The 22,344-nt window shown below is 40.0% G+C and overlaps 1 protein-coding gene across 1 annotated transcript in view; it reads left to right on the top strand.

Moving 5' to 3' along the window:
• Positions 1-22,344, top strand: part of ptprn2 (protein tyrosine phosphatase receptor type N2) — a 261,458-nt gene that overhangs the window by 159,931 nt on the left and 79,183 nt on the right. The window contains exon 12 of the mRNA XM_066688002.1: positions 766-830. Coding sequence (XP_066544099.1) covers positions 766-830 — 65 coding nt within the window. The remainder of the gene's footprint in view (positions 1-765; positions 831-22,344) is intronic.

Consider the following 22,344-nt stretch of genomic DNA (forward strand, 5'->3'; position numbering starts at 1 on the left):
TTATTATTATTATTATTATTATTATTATTATTATTAGTGTGTTATTTTCACAGCTGCCTTGGTTCACTAGACTTTTTAAATGCATTTTCATTTTGTTTCCCAGATTTACAATAAGTGTGTGTGTGCTCTACAGGAAATTAAAATGCCTCTTATTACATCATGATATTGTGAAGGGGAACAAATGCAAATGTCGGTGCCATTGGGTTGCAAACCGAGTCAAGCAGTGCGGGGCTGCTGGCAATAGCAGCCGTTTGAGGGTTTCCGTTTATTTTTTTCTGCCTCTCAGTTTGGCTTCAGTTTATTGACATTTATCTGTGTCAGTTGAGCAGCATGCTCATAAACATAGTACAACTTCTGTCTGCTGTACTGCGTCCCGCACAATACTCACACAGATAACAAACTAGCTTTAGCTGTAAAAAAAAAAGTAGAATGTATCCATGCAGTGAGGTCTTATTGGAAAGAAACCAAACAACAATAATATATTAATAATGATCGAGGAAATAATAACATTTTATTTGTAACTTGTGTGTAAGAGAGTTCAGGAATATGATTAACCGCAAACAGATATGTTTGTTCATGTGTATTTCTGGGTGTGTTCATTTATTTTTATCCTGGGTTGGAAATGTACGTCTGGTGTCCTTGTCTTTCAGCTGAGAATCAGATGTCCCCTGGTTTTAATTCACTCGACCCAAAATGCCTTCTTTGGACAAAATGGCTTGATGTGCTTCTAAGACATCGCTGACCTGGACTGCTTCTGTTTTACAGTGAAACAGAAGGACCAGCTGGAAAAGGAAACGGGGATGAGGATACTGCAGTCCGGACTTGGTGATGTAAGTACCAAAGCAACACAAAAAGCAAATGATCTGTGAAAAATAAAGAACAAAATAATCCATGGTATCGAGAGGCACTAATGAAATGTGATGCTGTGAAACACTGACCAGTCCTCCATTGTGTGCTTATGTTCAGACTCATCCTGTGTTTTTTTTATATGTATATATTTAAATCGCATGCTTTTATAGCACCTGTCGATTCATTTGGATTAAGTGAAAAGTAATAAAGTGAAATGGCCTGAAACAGGGACTGCAGTAAGTAGCTTCTCAGGGTTTAGCACAAAGGTGAGACAGAGCTTCTGGCCATTAACTCTCCGTGGAGAGATCAATTGGCATTGCCTTCAAATTGGGTGGCTGCTTTCTGAAGCTGAGCTGAGCTGGGAGGGGGAATATCTCAGGCTGTGGTTGTGTCTGTTGCTTTTGGAAATGTTTGGGAGGAGCACGTGTCACTGGCAGAGAAGGACTGCTGTGTTTTTCAGCTGTTTAACACACCAGGAAAACCCACACGAGAACAGGGTAGCACTTAGCATCGCAATCTGTAAGAAAGCAGAGCTGTCACCAACCTTGCATCATATATGTAGAAAATAACCTAAGAGTGTTGCATTGCTTGTAGTTTGTGTTTACCTAACTTTAAATCTGTTTTAATTATTTAATGCGGGACAATACCTTTGCATTATTATTATTATTATTATTATTATTATTATTATTATTATTATTATTATTATTAAATTACTGATTTAATTTGGGACAGTTTTCTCTTATCATTAAGTAATTAAGTAAATTAAATGAATGATGCACTGATCAATTAAGCCTTTTTCTGCACTGCTAATGATATGTATGCCACTCATTTTAATCCCTTTTATGTAACCTATATACATCATGTTCAGGGTGTGGTGGCAAAGACATCTGGGACACAAACTGCGTTCCCGGCACAAGTGCTTAAATGTCTTGGAAGTGTATCGAGCATTATCGATTTCTGCTCGTATAGGTTTTGCCTATAGGTCTTGGGACTGTTCATTGAAATGGGCATTTCTTTTGGGTTTGTCTCTGCTCCGGCTGGTTCTGAAAGCTTCCAAAATTCTCGCTGTCAGGTAAATGCGATTCCTTAAATAACTTATGTCCGATCCTCTCACTCCGCTCATGGGTCGAGCGTATTTTAAGTGTGTATTTTATTTCGTTTTTTAATTTTGTCTCCAATTATGCCCTGATGTTTATCTACCTTATTAAAACCTGCGTTTGCTTCAGAGCTATCTCCCATGTGATCCAGGAAGACTGACATCTCATATACAACCACTGATTTCATTTTTGCACCCTTGTCCTCTTAGTACCAGTAACCCCCCCCATGTGAGACACATTTGCCTGTTGTTGGGCAGGTTTATGTCTAGAGAACTGATACACTTAGGTCCATAAATATGTGGACGAGGACAATTTTCATAATTTTGGCTCTGTATGCCACCACAATAGATTTGAAAGTGTCATTTTTAATTTGAGGGTAGTTACATCCAAATTCAGCATGTGAAATGCATGCTCAGTTGGATTCAGGTCAGGTGATTGACATGGTCATTGCAGAACATTCCCCTTCTTGGCCTTAAAAAAGTCTTGGGTTGCTTTCGCAGTATGCTTCGGGTCATTGTCCACCTGCACTGTGAAGCACCATCTAATGAGTTTTGAACCATTTGGCTGAATCTGTGCAGATAATATAACCCTAAACACTTTAGAATTCATCCTGCTGCTTTTGTCATCAGTCACATCATCAATAAATACAAGGGAACCAGTTCCCTTGGCAGCCATACATGCCCATGCCATAACATGTTTCACAGATGAGGTGGTCTGCTTCAGATCATGAGCAGTTCCTTCCCTTCTCCATACTCTTCTCTTCCTATCATTCTGGTACAAGTTGATCTTCATCTCATATGTCCATAGGATGTTGTTCCAGAACTGTACAGGGTTCTTTAGATGTTTTTCTCTAATCTGGTCTTCCTGTTTTTGGGGCTTACCAACGGTTTACATGTTGTGGTAAACCCTCTGTATTTACTCTGATGAAGTCTTCTCTTCATTGTTGACTTTGACACAGATATGGCTATCTCCTGGAGGGTGTTCTTGATCTGGCCAACTGTTGTGAAGGGGTTTTTCTTCACCAGGGAAAGAATTCTTCTGTCATCCACCACAGTTGTTTTCCATGGTCTTCCGGGTCTTTTGGTGTTCCTGAGCTCACCAGTGTGTTATTTATTTTTAAGAATGTACCAAATAGTTGATTTGGCCACACCTAATGTTTATGCCATATCTTTGATTGTTTTGTTTTAATTTATAAGGCAAAACTGAAGGCAAAACACCCCAAGACAGCTTCAGTACAGGCCTGGCAGACCATCAGCAGGGAAGGAAGGGATTTGCAGTATTGAAACTCACAATTTAATTAATGATTATGTTAGTTTGTCCAAATACTTTTGAGCCCCTAGGGACCTTATATAAAAATGGGTGTAATTCCTACACCGTTCACCCAATTTGGATGCAACTACCCTCAAATTAAAGATGAAAGTCTACGCTTAAAGCAAATCTTGTTTCCTTTCAAATCCATTGTGGTGGTGTACAGAGCCAAAATGATGAAAATGGTGTCCTTGTCCAAATATCTATGGACCTAACTGTACATGAATCCATACCAGCCCTGTCCTCACCTTATCCTTCACACGCTGGCCTCCCAGCTCCTGGGCACGCAGGTCAATGTTGTCCATGTTGGCTTGGTCAAGACTCAGACTAAATCACTTCTGAGCCTCGTAATCCAAACCCAAAAGCCGTGAAAGCTGTTTTCTCAAAATGTTACTTTTTTCCCCCAGGTGCTGACATATATATAACATTGATGACAGCAAAGAAAATCAAAACTCCATCACAGCTTGATAACGTAATTTTTCCTTTTTTTTCCCCTTTTGCAACAATTATTCACATCAGCGGAGAAAATTAGGTTTCTGTGCCATTTTTTTTTTTCCTCTGCTTAAATAGACTGCTGAGACGGCTCTGTGTTATTGATTCAATAGTCAGTCTGCTTCAATGACTGCATGCCAAGTGCGGGCTGTCAATCACGCTGCAGACTGAGGGAGAACCAGCTCTCCTCGTGCTGCCAAGATGTGACGGAAATAGAACTCAGTAAATAGATGTGTACATTTTCTCTAATTATAACCAGTGAAAATGATTTCATTAAGCACTGTGGCACTTGGGAAATACTGGTCTGCAGCAGTTTTTTTTTCTTTTGTTTACTTTCCTTTTTTTTTTTAACCTAACATATTCAGGTTCATTTACATAGAGCATAGTTGTAGCGATATCATAGAGAAACACTGCTGCGGGCCTCGAAGCTTGCTGCACATATTGAGGGCAATTATACTGCTTTATGTAACGGTGAGATTTAAAAGTACGGGGACAACTCTTCTCTGTGGATTGTTTGTTTGGCTACCGAACATAGACATCTGTATGTTGTAGGTAATTTGCCCGAGTATCATTTGCGTCAGTGGTGGTTTTCATGTTTTATAGAGCTTGAAGGCAGATAATTAAACCAAATCAGTTTTCTTCTGTACAAAGAACCTTCTTTTCACTTTGATTGATCTAGCAGTCATATTTAACAAGGCCTTTTTTGCAGCACAGTTTCTAGACCTTTCTACGTGATGGTAATAATTAAGATTATTTATGATGATGATGATGATGGTGATGTTTTAGCACTAGGTAAATACAGTGCATGTGTACACTATTATATTCTGATAAGTTCATCCGTTAATATAAAGATGGTGGCGATCAGATATTGTGCTTCTTCCACATGCAGTTTGTTCTGTCATTTCTTTTCATTTTGTTCATTTTTAAGACAAAAGAACGGAAATGTAGAAGTGGTCCAGGAATCATCATGCACTTCCTTAGAAACAAGGGCAAAGTGTCCTCAACTAGATTAGGTAAAGGTCTCTCTTTAATCTTTCTTAATTGGTTTAGTTTGTGGTTTCCTTAAAGAATGCAATCCAATGTGTCGGAGAGCACGGCTGCTTTTGATGTTGTCCCTCTAACAAATATCGATTGCCTGAAGTGCTAAACAGACCTTTGGCGAACATAAAATGCAAAAAGGTGTCCCTGTTCACAATGGTGTGCTAATACCTTGCCTGCTGCTTTAATTTCCAGTACATCTTCTATTGTAATGACGGTGAGAAAACAATATTTAAACCCTCTTTAACACATCAATGAGCGGAAGCTGTCATTTGAATGGAACAATAACAGGATTATTTGAAGCTCTGTCAGTTTATGGGCAAACATTATGTTCTCCTAAATTTTCATTTAGGGGAGAAAAAAAATATCTCAGAGGATAATATTCGAGATCGGAGTGATGAAAAGAGGGGGAGAATCTGCATTCATGGTAATAAATATTCATATTTGTCTGCTTGGAGATGGAAATCTAATCAAGGGCTATTGATGCGCTAGCTTCTTTTTAAACCAAAGACATTTCATCCAAATTGGGTTTGATATGGAAATTAGGTACACTCGGAATCCTGGAGGCCAGAGGCATGCTGGGATACCTCCGGAGGTGTCCAGCACATCAGATGCTGCTGCTGCTATCTGGAGCTGCCATTGCCGATAAGAACAAGCAAAATGGCTGTGTCACTATACGGGGTCAGCCTCCTGTCTGGCTGTCTTTTCTCTTTTCCTTCTTCGGGTTTCATTCTTCTCTTTCCCTTTTTATTCTCCTCCTTTTTGCCATTCGTTTCGTCATTTTGTGCGAGTTGACCAAGCAGTGTTGCGTCTCTGTGGCAGCTTCTCCAGGGTCAATCCTTTTGTTAGTAATTAGCTGCAATCACAGACTCTCTGCGTGGGGCTGAAGGCACTCTCTCTCTCTCCTCTAAGAGAAGCCCAAATGAGAGGAGGCACTGACTTTACACAGGAAACTACGTCTATATTCCCCTCGAAGCGAGTGCTTCAGCAGTGCTGTGCTGAATGTTAAGGGAGGTGAGAAATAGGCCTTGACTTTGAACCGGCTGCTTTGGACAAGCTATAGCCAACACCTATTGGGGTCTGAGCTGTCACTGTGGCCCCAGGGCCCGAGATTAGACAGTCAGGTCAGGGAGTGAAGCTGGGCGGGCAGTGCTAAACCTCCTCGAGAGGGATTTAAAGGATGTATTCTGCTGAGGATTGTTTCTGGTCTCTTTAAAATTGAAGTCACTCGAAATAAATGTGCATGGCTTTGAAAAATACAGCAAACAATTTACAGCTCCATTGCTTAGGATTTAAGTAACATGTAACCGAGAGTGCCCGAGCACCGCTGAAGCAGATTCATCCAAAGTTGTCTTCATGAGCATCAATGGGAAGTGGCCTGCTTCATCTTTCGGGAGGGATGTTTACGTGCGTCCCTCTTGGCGATTCAGACGTCGGTGAAGAAGTTATTGACTTTCCTTGAGAAATGACTATGCATCTATATTCTGACCAATATAAGCACATTGACATCAAGTGCCCTGTTTGTAATGGCATTGGAAACCGGTAACGCAGGCTAGTACTTGACAATGAACAAATAGAGACAACATCTGTGTCCATGTCTGCAGTACTCAGAGACCGCTGTGACTGCACAGTAATGTCACTGTAGACCACTTATATCTGCTGTCATTATTTGTCAATTCGTTTTTACTGTTGCTGTTACTGTTCCTGGTCATTGCAGTAATAAACATTTGCTTTTTTATTATCATTATTAATATAAATATTAATTTTTATTTTTCCAAGTAGGCTATTCCAATATAACTGACCTGTCTCTCAGTCTTTGACTTTTCATCTGTAGACTGAATTGTGTAATGGTCAAATGGTATGGAGTGTGTTTAGTAAAGCTAGGAAGCAAATCAAGAGTCAGCCTGTCTGTGTCAGAGTGTAGGAAAGCCTTTGAATGAACCTGCTGGGCTACTTTCTTAAATGGTAGTGTATTACTTTTGAAGTGTGAAAATTCTACACTCAGAATGTAAAATTCTCTGTAAGTAGGACATGGCAACATTTATTTTTTCAACTTTAATTTGTAGGAAATACTGATTTACGCTTGGACCATCTCTTTCATGGCGGTCTGTTCATCTCTTGTACTGATATGATACTGTCAGAGTTTGTTTTTCAAAATATTTATCCAGCTCATCTATTCTACATCCTAACATATTGAGTTATTGTTTTACAATGTTTACTTTTACCTGATTACAGCTAATGAACTGAATATTTGTCTCAGATGCCCATCGGAAAATCTCTATTTTCAGGTTCTGTTATCGCCTATTATTATTTTCAGGGGGGCATTTTTCTTGTCCTCTGTTTTTCTTTAAGCATTTAATATTCAAATACACAGCACAGATGTAGCAGCCTAACTAAGTAAAAAGCAAAGAAAGATTTGAGCAGAGAGCATGAAAACTTGTGTCTAGGTGTCACGGTGGCTCATAGGGACACACACACATCCAGTCACAGTCAGTCACAGCAGGAAATAGGAAAATGTGTCCAATCATTGTCATTTGAGAGATTGTATTGGCTACACTGCTTAGAGGAATACATGCTAATCGGAGATAATGGGACACGATAAGGCTGTGTAACTGCTTTGGAAATAGAGAGACGGTGTCTGCCAGTGATAGAAGTCCAGCCTTCCTTGGCGTGACCATTACTCATGATTTCCAGGTTTATATAGCAATAATAATACCACACTATTATCTTTAATGGTACGTCTGCTTGTGGGACAACTTGGTCACTGATTGATGGACTTGTGGATCGATTATTGGCTGTGCTGTCAGATGCCACACAAACGCATAAATTTACAAAAATAAATCCAAAGTTAGCACTGATTTATCATGTTCCAAACAGCTTGTAATAAACCCTCCATGAACAAATATCCTTCCATGTTGTTTGTGACTGTATGTTATTTTACTTCTTTCTCTTATTATTGATTTAAAGAGACAGCAGAAGAAAATGTGTGAATGTACCAAAGGGGCAGACGGACGGGGCTTCAGCAGCTGTGTCTGGTCACTCTGTGCAAGGCATGTAATCTGGCTGAGGGAAACGTGGGGGGTTGTAATGGCACAAAGCAAATAAATAAATAAACAGGTGTCAACTTTTAAATACTCCGGCATTGTATGAGACTTTTCTATTAGTTATAATCTTTGACGAATGTATTGACAAAGCAGGATTAAATAAATCCTTGTTACAGAAGCTTTGTGGAGACTCCCATGGCTGATTGGGATCTATCGTCTAGGAAATAAAAAGGGGGGATCAGGATTGTTGACAGCATGATGAGAGAGAGAGAGAGAGAGAGAGAGAGAGAGATCAGGAAAAAAGGTTTGACAGAAAAGAAAAAGGAGGAAAAAAACTGACAATCACTGGGGACAAACAGTTCCTCCCTGCATTGGTGTACAGTCCATCTTACTTGTGTGTTTATCTTGACACACAAAGTCCATCTTATGTTACCCTCATTGAATTCATTGCATGCAAAACAAAATTGTCTGTTTATGTACAGTATTCCACATTTGCTTTGTGTATCCATGTGTTTGTCTGTCCGTGTCTGTCTGTCCATGTGTGTGTCCATCTGTATGTGTGTCCATATGTGTATCTGTCTGTCCGTTCGTTTGTGCGTCTGTCTGTCCATTTGTGTGTTCTTGTGTACAACCTAAAAGGATCAATCTATTACAGACTCCACTGAACTTGCCCTCTTCTAAAATTATCAAAACCTGTTTCTATGCAGTTGTGTCTGTGCTGTTTGTAGGACAGTGGGAACCCCAGCTGCAGGGGCCTCTGTCCATGGTGCTGAAAGTGCAGCAGTGATGCATCTAAACTACAACAGAACCTACAGTATCTTCTCAATAGAAAAAACATATATACATTTTAGGTTGATATGTGGTATTTAGTTTAGGGAAGGTGGGGTGTATAAAAAAATTGTGTATAAAAAAACAGCATCACCAGGCATTGATTACTTTGTATTATTATTGAATAGTAACAATCACTCTTGCTTTAATTGCTCTCGTGCCATCCCCTCCTGGGATATAAAAATATCATCTGTATTCCTCCAGGGTTTGCTGCTGCTTGTGGGGACACACATTGAATCTGAAAATGAGTCTATGCAATATCGTATTGTTCTTCTCCAGCTAGGAAGGAATAGCAGGGAATGAAGTAGATTAAATCGTGACCTTTTACCTGCCTTGTTTATTTTGTCATTAATTTTTCATTTAAATGCAGGCTCCCATCTCAAGAGGAAACATACCCGGGCTCTGTTTTTTTGTCTCAAATAAGTTAAAACAAAATTTGAAAATGAACACAATTATTTCACATGATTGTGATACATGTGCCCGTTTTTGTGCATGTTTGCTGCCGTCTACAAAATTGAATTATGGGCGAAACAAATGTAATGTTGGATTATAAGCAAGAAGGGAGCCGTTAGATGTACTGTAAACCATAAGGCATTAGTGTTAATGAGTAGCTTCACCCTATTGCAACATTTTGTCCCCCAGTACCTCTTGCACTTGCATATGGTTGTTAGACTGAAAAAAACATCTTCTCAACTTTGTATACATTGACTAAATATATTTATTACTAAACTTTTAAAGCTTTGCATGCTTTGTCAGAAAAGTGCCAATATACTCTGAGGATGTGTGTGTGTGTATGAATTCATATGTTAAACATGCATGGAATAGCTGTTTTTATCCTCATGTGAATCCAAATCATTCTTAATCATATAGGTACCGTTTTAGTGACCGTTTCGTTTTTAGTGACCTCAAACCTGGAATAAGTCTGGTTGCTCTCCTCTGAACTACCTCTAGAGCAGCAATATCTTTCTTCAAGATATCTAGATTGTTGTCTAGATTACCTGAACTGTGATGAAAATCTTAAAAATAGTCTGTTATGGATACAATTCAAGGTACGGATGCTCTTAAAGTTTGCATTTGATGTTATTTTCAAATGTATTTATTTTAGTGTAAATATATTTAGTTATTATAGTTCCACTAAATCCGGCAGTAGAAGTAGGTTTGCAGTTCAGACTAGCCTCTTGCTGGGTTAGGGTCGGAAGCCCAAGTGCCATTAGCATTATGGTTCTGTTTCTGCTCGGTTAACTAAAAGCAATTCTGTGGTTTGGCCAGATTTTTTCAATCCATTTAGATACGTTCTACTATTAGCTTTAGGTCTTTAAAATGTTAATCCCACACACACAGACAAACACACACACAAACGTTTAGAGGTGGTTTTAATAAGCTTCCTGTGGTTATTATAATAGCGTAAAATGAACACTATTTCTTGTACATTTTATATAAAAATACTGAGCAAAATGATGTCTGTGATTTGTGGGTAGTATTTCTTCTAAATAAAAAGTGAAAAACAGGCAGAGGAAATATTTAACTATTTCATTTGTTAGCTCATCCAAAAAATATATAATATTTGCATGCAGCTGCATTAAATAAAGATGCAACTGTATATGAACAATTGGAGAGAAGTCACAGTGCACAGGGCTGTGATCTGTAATGGCTGTGAGGTGTCAGGTCTTCCTGGCAGCGGTGAACACTCGGCGTGTATTAGCCCCCGGGCTCGGTGGAGACGGTGTAGATGCATCATGGAGGGGAGTCTCTGCGTGACTTCCCAGCATCCTCGGCGCACCTTGGGTGGCAGCGAGGAGCCTGACAGGCAGAGAGCCACACACTGCTCCTGGCCTCACAGCGAGGAGGCTGTGGCAGTAATTAGCTCGTCTCACAGAAAGATTCCAGCACAGAAAACGTCTCTATCCTGGCATTAGGGTATTACACAATGAGCACCCGCCTTGTGCAAACAAAGCACGGCAGGTTGCATATACATGTGTGTCTCACACTGAAATAACCAGAAGTATAGCGCAGGGCCATTTCCAACCCAGTGTTGCTCCCAGGTGAACGACTGCATTTGCTTTCCTTACGGGCAGGGAGGTTCTCACCTTCTGCTATGATTTCCTTTTAGTTTCTCTTGATATTCCTTGTAGCCTATGCCTCTGTTCCAAATGTGTTTGCTTCTCCTCAGCTGTAACTATACCTTGCTAATGTTTCCCCTGCATGGGGTAGTATCAAACAGGACTAACCTTCGAGGGAAGCAAAGTCATAGCATTGCCTGTGTTTGAGTTTGCAATGTTTCCTTAGGGGGCAATATTTACATTCTTGCCGCCCTAATTGTGTGGATCAATTACTTGTCTTTCCTTTCTCTTCATACAGTTATAATGCATTGCATCTCCTCTTGCTTCAGCCTGTGTCTTGGAAAGAAGAGAAAGAAAACGCAATTCCTCTCACATGCCACTGCTACTGCAGCTTAATTTCCATTGTCCTCTGTGGTTCTTTTAGTTGGGATTTTATCTGTAACCTGATGATGGTCCGTTGACCAAGACATCACCCTTTCATCTATGTTTTGAATAAACAGAATTGTATTAAATGGCCACTTTCAATTATTCACTCGTTCGTACAGTGTTTGTGTATTTATGGATTGAACCCTGCAGGTCACAGTTGGGCCTTGCAGTGTGGTGTGTGAGATGACTCATCTCACTGGACCCTATTATTGGCACACTCGCTGATGCCACATACTCACCCTTCCGGTTGGATGTCAGGGTGACCGTTGCCTTCCTTACAGAGCCATCAAAGCCCCTTTTCATTTCCTGTGGGGGAGAAGACGAAAAACACAGGAGAAAATGCACTTTACACAGCTGAGGGTCTCGACTCCAGCTCAGCGTTAACAATGGTTGTGCGGGGGCAGGGAGCTTTGGTTTCTAAGTATAGGTTTCCAGGCAGCACCTTCCCCATTACTAAAGCTCCACAGTGCTGTGAAGAGAAGCCCGCAATCTGACAAAAGGCGGGAGTTTAGATTACCGGGATCGTCTGTGGTGCGTTTCCTGCCCTGATACTCTGCCGGGTTTGGCATGACAAACTGCCCTTAGGCGTCTGTTTCCCTGCTTTGTGAATATTTTTTTTTAATTTTAATTAATTTGGTGGTGGTTGGTTTTGTCAGGCATGGAATCACATATTCAGAAAATGCATTTTTAATTCCTTTACACTTTTTATGATTTTTTTTAATATCAGAGTTATATATATATTTTTTGTTGTTTTCAATCTTGTTGCCTGGCAGGGGGTTTCTCTCCATCACCACTGCATGTAATCCTGTTGGTGAATGCAGTGGGTTTCACTTTCTATTGAAATGATTGCATGGGATTTTGAGGTGGTAGGCTGCAGTACCAGTTAGCAGTGAGTCGTACCGTTGTGGTGTGAATTAAAAAAAATTGACCGCTAACAAGATGTGCTAAGTGTGTGTGTGAAGGCAGGGGGTTCGGAGACTGAGTGGTGGTCCCAGGTTAATACAGAAATGTTGGCCTTTTGATTGAGGTTTCTCCAAATAAAGATTTATTGACATTTTAACAGGAGACGCCTGTTTTCAGTGGCTCCTGCACACCGCTTATATGAAGAGGCATTCATGAACTACTGAATCCCCAAGCCACATATCAACAGGAAATTCAGCAATATCTGACAGAATCAACCACACTGTGTGTGCGTGTGTGTGCATGTGTGTGTGTCTGTTTAGGCATTTTGTAAGTGTGTTTTATTCTGTGTGTCTGTGTTTGTGCGTGTGTGTGTCTGTGTGAGTGTGTGTGTGTCTGTGTGCATTTGAGTGAGTGTGTGCGTGCATGCAAGCATGTGAGTGAGTGTGTGTATGGCTGTGTGCGTGTGCATGCATGCAAGCACATGTGTGTGTGAACGTGCCTATGCGTTTGTCTGCGTGCATGCATGTGTGAATCTGTGTGTGTGCATGCATGTGTGAATCTATGTGTGTGCATGCGAGCGAGTGAGTGAGTGTGTGTATGTCTGTGTCTGTGGGCAAGCATATGAGTGTCTATGTGTATGTGTCTATGTATGTGTGCATGAGTGAGTGTGTGTAGTCTGTGTGTGTGCGCGTGCATGCAAGTGTGTGTATGTGTCTGTGCATGCATGCGAGCGTGTGTGTCTGTGTGTGCATGCATACGAGTGTGTATGTGTCTGTGCATGCATGCATGTGAGCGTGTGAGTGAGTGTATGTGTGCGTGTGCATGCGAGCGTGTGAGTCAGTGTGTGCACGTGTTTTGGTTCGTCAAGGTTTTTACAGTTGAATCGCATTACCTTCCTGAAACCTTTTTGGATCCCTATTCAATTTCTCATGGTAACATAATGGAATTTGATGCAAGAGGAATGAGTATTAGCATATAATCCCCTCATATGTCAAGCGGGGGGGAAATGTCGCATGAGTGCCATTTTTGAGAAGGGCTAAAAAAAAAAAGAGACTCTACAGGCTCAGCATGCCTGGAAGAAATGACCAGGGTCCCACTTGTGTAATGTCACATCTGACCTCAGCTCAATCCCATTTCTCTCTGGGCTTTCTCCGCATATCCAGAGCCTTTTCATACACAATACACCTGCCATTCAAATCCTCTGAAGAGGACTTAAGAACTCAATGCTGACACATTTATATCCAGATACTCTGTGCTGAGAGTGGTGTGTGTGTGTGGGCTGTGCAGGTAAAGATTGTGACTTTTATTCAGACATGCATTTATTTAGTCATTAATTTCCTCACTTTTGTATTTGTTGTGTGCAGACTGGAGAAAACTAGAGAAAGCACGGCCTTGCCATTTGATCATCCGCCATCTACATTTGTTTAGGAAGTGGTAATGCAGTCCTGTTGCAATCCTGAAGTGTAGTTACCTATAGTGGTTAAGTCATAGTTTAAGTCATCTCTGTGATCTCTGTCATTGTGCCAGGGTTTGACTGTTTGTTTGTTGTTACCCATGAACAAATAAATACATAAATAAAAAATGGATGTCAAGTTTCTTAGTAATGTGAATGTATTAATGTGTTTAAGTTTAACGCATAGCTCTGTTTTTATTTTATTTTATTATAACCAGACAATGTTTACAGACGCACTCAGACACTCCACCAATTATGCTTCAGGCAAAATGAAGCTATTTCCACAAATTAATTGCCTTTCCAATCCCTTAAAAAATACACCGGCAGTAACATTACTTCTGTTTTATTTCTTAATCCAACATGTCAGCGGAGTTTCTTTGCACTGAAAAGTAAATCGTCTCACAGTAGGGTTTTCGCTTTACAGGCCCTAAATGTATTTGTAAAATCGGCTTCTTTTCTAATTCCGACAGTAAAGATCAAATTATAGTCTCTAATTAATTGCTTCGTTTTCGGTTTTGAACTATTTTCTTTATATTGAATTAGCCTCATAAATATTAACAAACTAAAAGAGCAAGGGCTTTTTAAGTGCTATGTCTCTTACCTACTTCCCTAATGCAAGCAAGCAATGTGAGCCTGAATGCAGTAAATACTTACTTTTAAAAGCGAAATAATTTAATAAATACAACAGTTCATTATTAGCATGTATTCGATGTGCACCAAATCCCGATGTATGTACTTCTGTAACTTGCTTTCACAAATGCTAAACAGCGTGCAATAATCTCGCCATAAAATTAGAGAAAGGAGAATCTGTCACTGTATCAAACAATCAATTTGATCTATTTGTTCGTTTTATTTTAATCTAACCCACTTTAAAAGTTGGAATACAATTCTAAAGCTCAAAGGACAATGACCAAGACATGAGAGTCAAGTTTTTGGTTCCCAAGTAATCCAGTCTCCGCCAAAGACACTCATGAACAACGAAGAGAAACTGCAGAGTAGCCGTCTGCTGTCCAACAGCCTTTATTAACACTGTGACCGCATGACGGAGTGACCATAACTCTGCAGTTACTCTGCTACACTCTCTGACATCAAACATACACTTTAGTGTTTCATAAATATTCACACTAAATCAAATATTCACTTTAACCTCCCCTTCCAAAAAACATGAACTCTAGCAGAATTCACGCCATAATCCCAAGTACATATACATTAATGTTTGGATCTGAGGAGATTTGCAATTTGTAGAAAAGCTATATTTTTTAATGAATTAAACATATTAAGATAACTTTCCACCGCCATGACTGGAATACAGAGTTGGATTTCAAAGCGTTTCCGGCCCTTTTAGAATATAAGAATATAAGAAAGATTCCAATTGAGAGGAGCCCATTCGCCCCAACTTGCTCGTTTGGTGTCCATTAATAAGTAAGTGATCCAAGGATCCTTTCTAGTCACATCGCTGGGGAGTTTCCGCACTGAAACTGGCTTTTACAGAACTGCCTCTTAAACACATGCCTCAGTGTCATTTCCATTCAGTGCACAGATCAGTGCAGACGCCGCTCACACCTCTCTGGCACAGCAGCTTCGGGGGCCATAGGTCACACATGCTCTGCTACACTTAATCAGGTTTGTCTCATTTCCCAGCTTGTTGTGCATGAAGATACTGTTTTTTGTGAGAAGGAACCTTGGCTTGCTTTGCCATAGTGTTGACCCATAGGTTTTTGTAAATATAGCACCCAATCAAGCAGAGTCAATCTTTTTAAATGTATTTACTTCTCCTTGGTTAAACTGTTCTGAGTGCTATGCCTCAGAATTACCTTTCAGTAGATTATCAGATTAACATTGCTTATTTAAAAAACAAAAAGAGATGAAGAGAAATCCATAAAGAATTACATTTGCTATTAGATTAAATCGCTGTAGCTGAAAGTATTCACACCCTCTTCCTTGAAATAAGTAGTCAACGATTAGTTTAGTTCAATACATATGGTTCTTTATGAATGTCCTACTCGGAGAGACTGAGGGAACTGAACCTTTTCACCCTGGAACAGAGGAGACTACGTGGCGACTTGACTCAAGTCTTCAAAATCATGAAAAGCATCGACCACATCAAACCAGAGGAGGTTTTTCAGATCAGCAGGGACACACGCACCCGGGGACACAAATGGAAATTGGGCTTCAAGGCATTCAAGGAGACACTTTTTCACAATCTGGAACAAACCCCCCAGCGATGTGGTTGAAGTGACAATTTGGGAACATTTAACCCCAAACGAGCACGATGAGGTGAATGGCCTCCTCTTGATTCATTTGTACACTTTCTTATGTTCTTATGCTTTTTAAACTATTCTTAACACTGGTCTGTTCAGAGCTGGCAGAACCCTGATTCTGTCTAGAGAAATCTGAAAATTGTCAGCTTGATTTGTGTAAACTTGATTAGATTACCGTGCCTATTCAATCAAAACAACATGAAGACATATCTTGTGACTCTTGGTCAGTGGGCTATATCACTTGTCTTCAGCCCAAAACCTCTATGGGAAGTGTCACTATGGTCTACCAAGTCAAATCTTTGTCCTCCCCATGGTTGAATGTAATGTCATGTCAGAAGTCTCTTTCCGTTACTTAATATAAACAAAGAAAGGTATCTAATGTTGTGATTCGCAGGTCGGTGAGTTGGGAGTTGGTCAGGCCTGTGTTTCTTGAGAGCGTGGAGGAATAATCACATAGACGTAGTGCTGGCAGGGGTCTTAGTGGAGTGCGTGAATTTGTGTTGCACTGCAAAGTCCTGGAAGATCATTAAAGTAATGGAATATGGGAGGTATATATAATGGGAAGCACAGAGAATGTTTTGAACAATAAAAATAATTCATCATTCTCATGTGCAGATATGTTCACTGAGGGAGTCTGTTATATTGGAGGCAAATTAGAATCTGGAAGAATGAATGTGTATTTTGCGGTACAGTTGTTTTTTGTTTGTTGTTGTTTTTTTAAAGATAAATAGCCTGTGCGTTCAGATGACAGGGTGAATTGGTGTGTCTTATCAACAGCACCCTTTTGTGGGACAATCAGAATGTGAGGAGATGAATCCCCCCCCTCCAAAAGACATTTACAAAGGATATGCTGATGTTAATGCCAGCTTAACCTGATATTGTGGAGGATTTGCTTCACAATGTGCATTATTAGTATTATTATTAGTATTGTCCCCATCGGTGCTGCTATCTATCTTCCTCTTCTGCATCTTCCTCTTGCATGTAATCGTGTTTTTAAGCAGGGCACACATACTGTTTATTGAGCAATTAAATGCCTCTCATTTCCCTAAAGCATATTACTTTCTGCCTGCAATATTACCTACTTGATCAAAAGCAGTAGGAAGTGTACTTAACGATGATTTGCTAAATGACACTTGCTGGGAAGGGAGGCTCTCTCCTGTTGTTTAAAGTATTTTTATTTATTTATTTATTTAATGCTTTTCTTGTTGTTGCGTTTTCTTCTGGCACTTTCCCAAGCTACCTTTGTGGTTTTTTTGTGTGTGTTCAACACGACGGACACAGTGACTCCTTGCGCTCTGACCTCGGCCTGTATGATCAGCCCATTCCATGCCAAATATTGTGTTTTTCAACAGGAATAGAAATATGTATCCCTGGGTCCTAAAATCCCTCCTCTGCTGCACGCACTGGGCAAGTACAACTTGACTCATCTCTCCATCTTGTCAGTGTTTATATCTATATATTACATTTCTATTTTGTAATTAATTACCTTCTCGCTGGGCCACAGTAGGCTGAGGAAGAGAGAGGCGTTGCACATCATTAAGTCACTGAGAAATCTCTTGTGTGGTGTAAATGACACACACAGGGAAAACACATCACTCTGTCCATCATGTGAACAGCCTGTGTATCTCATTGTTATTAATAGTAGTAGTAGTAGTTAGTTAGTATTATTACTGCAGAAGTCAACTGTAATTGGCCATATATTCAGGAGAAATGTAACATTTAATATATGTGACAACACCAAATTCTGCTTTAATCTTCCTGTCATCTGGTCAGCATCACAGTCCTTCCCACAGACTTTTCTTTTGGACAAAAATGTAACACTAAACACCAAGGAGAAACCCATCCCCTGCGCCTCGTGTAGGTGCTGATTGAACAGGCTGTCTGGTGCAGATGTGGCCCTATGGTCACGTTGCTACTGACTTCCGGCTCTTTAACTAGTGAGGATGACATTGTACCACTGACCGCTGAGGACCTTTCCAAGTGCAGATGTTTGCTCAGTTCAAGCAGACTCCCTGACTGTTAGGAACTGGATTGAAGGGCTCTGAACAGTCTGTACTATATTTGCTATCTATTATCAGAGACTTTATTTTACTAACTTGTAATGCAACAGCAAATGGTAGAGGTGTGTAGAGGGACTACACACATTCATAACCGTCTCAAATATCTCAAGGCTTATGCTGTATATGGTAATTGTGTCATTTAATTTCATGATCACTTATTTACCTATTGTATCGGCCCATAATCAGCATATGTCCAAAACTTCGGATCAACAGAAGTTGAGTACTAACTCCCTAACTGTAGATACTGTATTTCAAACTCGGGTAATATGCCTTCTATCGCTTCCATATCAAGTTGTTAATTTGCTACTTCAAAAATAATCAACTGCAGACTTTTCAGAGATGAAAGACAACACCAAGCAACAACACCACAAAATCTCCCATCTGAATTTTAAATGTGTGATGGCTTTATTTGTAACTTTTTTTCTCCTTGCTTCAGACAACAGTAAAATAAAGATATTAACCATGTTTTTAATTGGAATTTGAAGTGTTATTGTTAACATTCAAGTTTATCTCAAAAAATATAAATACAATTTCCTGAAAAGCTTTTCTGCAGGTAGAGGACTGTTTTTAATTATTATTAGCCTGTGAAGAGTCTGACATACCGAAAGTGAAATGTGTTACATTTGTTCTCCTGATGTTTTTCAGACATTGCTATCAGTTTCACACAAGGGATATTTTGAATTCTTCTTCTTCTTCTTCTTCTTCTTCTTCTTCTTCTTCTTCTTCTTCTTCTTCTTCTTCTCCTTCTTCTTCTTCTTCCTCTTCTTCCTTTACTGAACATGGTTTATGTTAGCGCAGAAGATAAATTACTGAATAGACTGTCTCTTACAAGGGAGCCTTCCTCATCTTTTAATATTTTATAACCTTAAGCCACAGACCGACGTGTGGGAAAAAAAATTCACATAAAAATTTCAGCAGTTGAGGAAGCTGCTTTAACTGTTTAAAAAGTCTCTTAAATGCCAAGACCACTCTAGATTTCGATGTGAAATGTCATATTATTGGAGGCGTCCAGCTGTGCTATGAGTTGTGTTTAGCTTTACTACTTTGGAGACTGTCTGTTAAAGACTGATGAAAGCCACAGGATGAATAGATCTTTAATTCAGAACCTTTTACCATCCGATGACCTTTCGACTTTATACATAGCTTTGGCAATGTTTCATACAGTTTTCTGCTTCACTTCTGGCTACAGATCCCCCTCGGTTATGACAATTATACGGCAGCAGTCGCGGCCTAGACTAACATTTATCAATTTAACGCGACGTGATACCGCACACACAAATCCGCAGATGCGGGAGAGAAGTCAGTCTGTTTGCCCAGGTTTCGTACAAGGAGAAATCTTTATCAAGATCAGTGGAAATGTTTTGGTTTGCTTTTGAATTACATTTCTCCAGTTTCCTTCCTCTAGAGCAGCGTTTCCCAAACTTTTCTCGCTCACCCCTTGTGATCAGCACCCCCCCACCCATCCCCCCGCTATTCTGCTAAGTTGCCGTGCCCCACCCCCCTCACACTATTTTTGGGTGGGGATACTCAGGCGGCAAAGGGGTACTTGGGTTGAAAAGTTTGGGACCCCCTGCTCTAGAGTACAGATTCTTAACCTCTGGTTCCTGAACACCTTTCAGATGGTCCATACAAAGGTGACATGATTATATCTAGAGAGCAACAGGGAGGTGAGGATTCATTTGGGTTCCCAGTGAAGGCAGGAACATAGTCATAACTATTACATTTAGGCTGTTTATTGAGTAATAGAGTGACCAATGTAGTACCATTTTGCACTAGAATTAAGTGTAAGGAATCATATAAAGGTTACATTTCAGTACAGGCTAGGGTTAGTGTTAGATTCCATAGTATACAGGTAGTTTTGTTTGGCTTTGGGGTTTCTTTTCTGCACAGTTATGTTAGAGGTATGGGGCACAGCTTCTAATTTGATTACTTCCTAAGTAGGTATCCAAACCATTCATTTTATTTCTAATCATTACAAATTCTGATTTTTTGTTTTAGTTGGTAAGCTAAAGAATTGCAATCCTTGTAGTTTACCATTATTTTATGTTCGTCTCGTTCTGTAAACAATTAGTACAGAAGCTGTTTTTTTAGTTTCAGGACTACGTATTGGTATAACCGTTGTAAAAAACTGCAGCCGTTGTGTGAGTATTTAAATGAGTGAAAAAATTATGATACATATGACTAAGTACCCAGTGCACTTTTGATTAGCAGTGCTCTTTTTTTAAACAGATTGACTGCAAGGCATTGTGGGATGCTCTCTGCAGTAGCACTAGCTGTTCATCATGATATGAAATGTGCTGTTTATTGAGCTGTTCGGAAACCCATAGGGGGTCACAGCTGGGGGAAAATGGTAAAGTTTAAATGTCAGTGTTGAAGAACCTATACTGGCATCTCTCGTGACACACCGTCGGCTCATAGCCTGGTGTAACTTCTGTGCAATGGCCTCATGCAGCCGCTGATGAACATCGAATTATCCACTGCCATTTATCAGCAGCAACGTAGTTTAACCGGCTTGGGCAACCGACAGTGAGGAGCCTCTATAGCAGAAACAGCCTCGTTGCCCATCGAGCAAAAAGATGTGCTGTGCAAATGTGCCCCCCCCAATCTTTTTTGCCCCTTTAGTTGACTGCATTGTCAGGTTAAAATGTATATGGCCTGCGCTGATCCCAAGGTTTTATGGTTATTGTTAAACCCACACTTTAATTTAATTTAGTCCTAATATTGGCCTGCATTATTCAAAATGGCCATGTGTGCAAGGCATTGAGGGATTGAATGGGATTAGAGAGACCTGTCAATCCTGCAGGACTGTGGCTCTGTTGGTCTCCGCTTGCTATCTTGAGTGATAAAGTGACACACTGCCAGCTAAGGTGTTTGAGTCAGGAGGCAGGAGCAGTGCACAGACAACGGTGTCGCCATGAGACAACGTGAAGATGAGAGGAGCAGAAGCGGAAGACAGCACCAGGCTCACAATTAGGAGAGAGTGATTTTGGTAATCTTGTTATCTTCAACGTGGCTTAATTGAGTCGATAAGACTTTTAGACAGTCAAAACAGCTTAGGACCTTAACAAAATAATTGGATGGATGGATGGATGGATGGATGATTGATTGAATTAATTAATAAATACATGTAAATGCCACAGCCTTTAAGGGAAACTATTTATCGTGTGTGTGTGTGTGTGTGTGTGTGTGTGTGTGTGTGTGTGCGTTTGTGTGTTTGTGTGTGTGCGTGTATGCGTGTGTATGCGTGTGTATGCGTGTGTATGCGAGTGTGTGTGTGTGTGTGTGTGTGTGAGTGTGTGTAGAGAATGAGCACAAATAGATAGTCGTGATGGAAGTGACAAGTCCGTGGGTTGACAGACTACTAATATCTAGTGAGATAACGAGGAATGAGCACAACCAGCTGCACCATCTCTGCCATGGTCCAGAAACCCAGCAGTGGTTCCTCATTTTCAATATATGGTTATGTGTGTGCATTTGCGTGTGTGTGTGTGCGTGTGTGCATGCATGTGTGTATATGTGTGTGTGTATTTTTCTCTCTCTCTCCCCCAAAACATTTTGATATATTTCAGCATGACAGGTCACGTTTTAATATGGCAAAATTGCATCTGAAATGTAAATTGCCGAATGTTCTTGTGCTAAGTGTTTCAGCGGTTTTGGATGTTGAGTGACAACACATGCTCCAATAACCTGATGGAGTACTTTTAAGGTCAAGGTCAATGCTAATGAGCCCAATTATACTGTGTAACCCATTTCTTTCCAGTGTGGTTTGTGTGTTTTAATTTTTCCATTTGATAATTGGCTCCTGATTTATTTATCTTATTTATATTTATTTTTTGTGTTTGTTTTTTATTAATTTTGTTTTTATTGAAAGTTTTTACATTCTGATATTAAAAGGCCATCTGTACCTCTTTATGCTGCTAAGATAAACCTTGTCTGGTCAGCTACATGGAGTAGAGGACATACCATATATTTCAGTGAACATCCAGTACAATGTTATTTCAAATGTCGATCATACTTTTACTAAAGCTAAAAGACTCCCATTGAATTCTGGTAAAAAAAAAATCTGCATAAATTACATAGATTATCATATAATGTAAGGAATGTTCAAGGAATTGTTTTATACCACATTGTGTGCATCTTTGCTCTCGAACCGTTATTTCGACAATTCATTGTTTTGGACAACCAAGTTGATCTTCACATGGACAATCCTAGGAGGTCACAGTTGAAGGCCAGGAGGGCAGTGCCCTGGTCCTATGTTATGTCATTGAGGACAGTTCTCTGAGCTACAGGAATCCACATTATCGTGGTTTGTATTGTTAACGGAGTCAGAGCAAGTGACCATGAACATTCCCCATCATTCTTATCGGGATTTTCCCAGGTTTGGTAATGATTGCACAGTGTGGAGGCTTTGGTACTTATTAACTGTGTCTATATGTATAGATATGTATACTAATTTGTAAAGTACAAGTGAAAACACATTTACTGCATCATTCCCACATTTATTTATTTTTTTGCTGCTGCTGAC

The sequence above is a fragment of the Amia ocellicauda genome, chromosome 2, assembly GCF_036373705.1.
Source record: "Amia ocellicauda isolate fAmiCal2 chromosome 2, fAmiCal2.hap1, whole genome shotgun sequence".
Taxonomy (NCBI): Eukaryota; Metazoa; Chordata; class Actinopteri; order Amiiformes; family Amiidae; genus Amia; species Amia ocellicauda.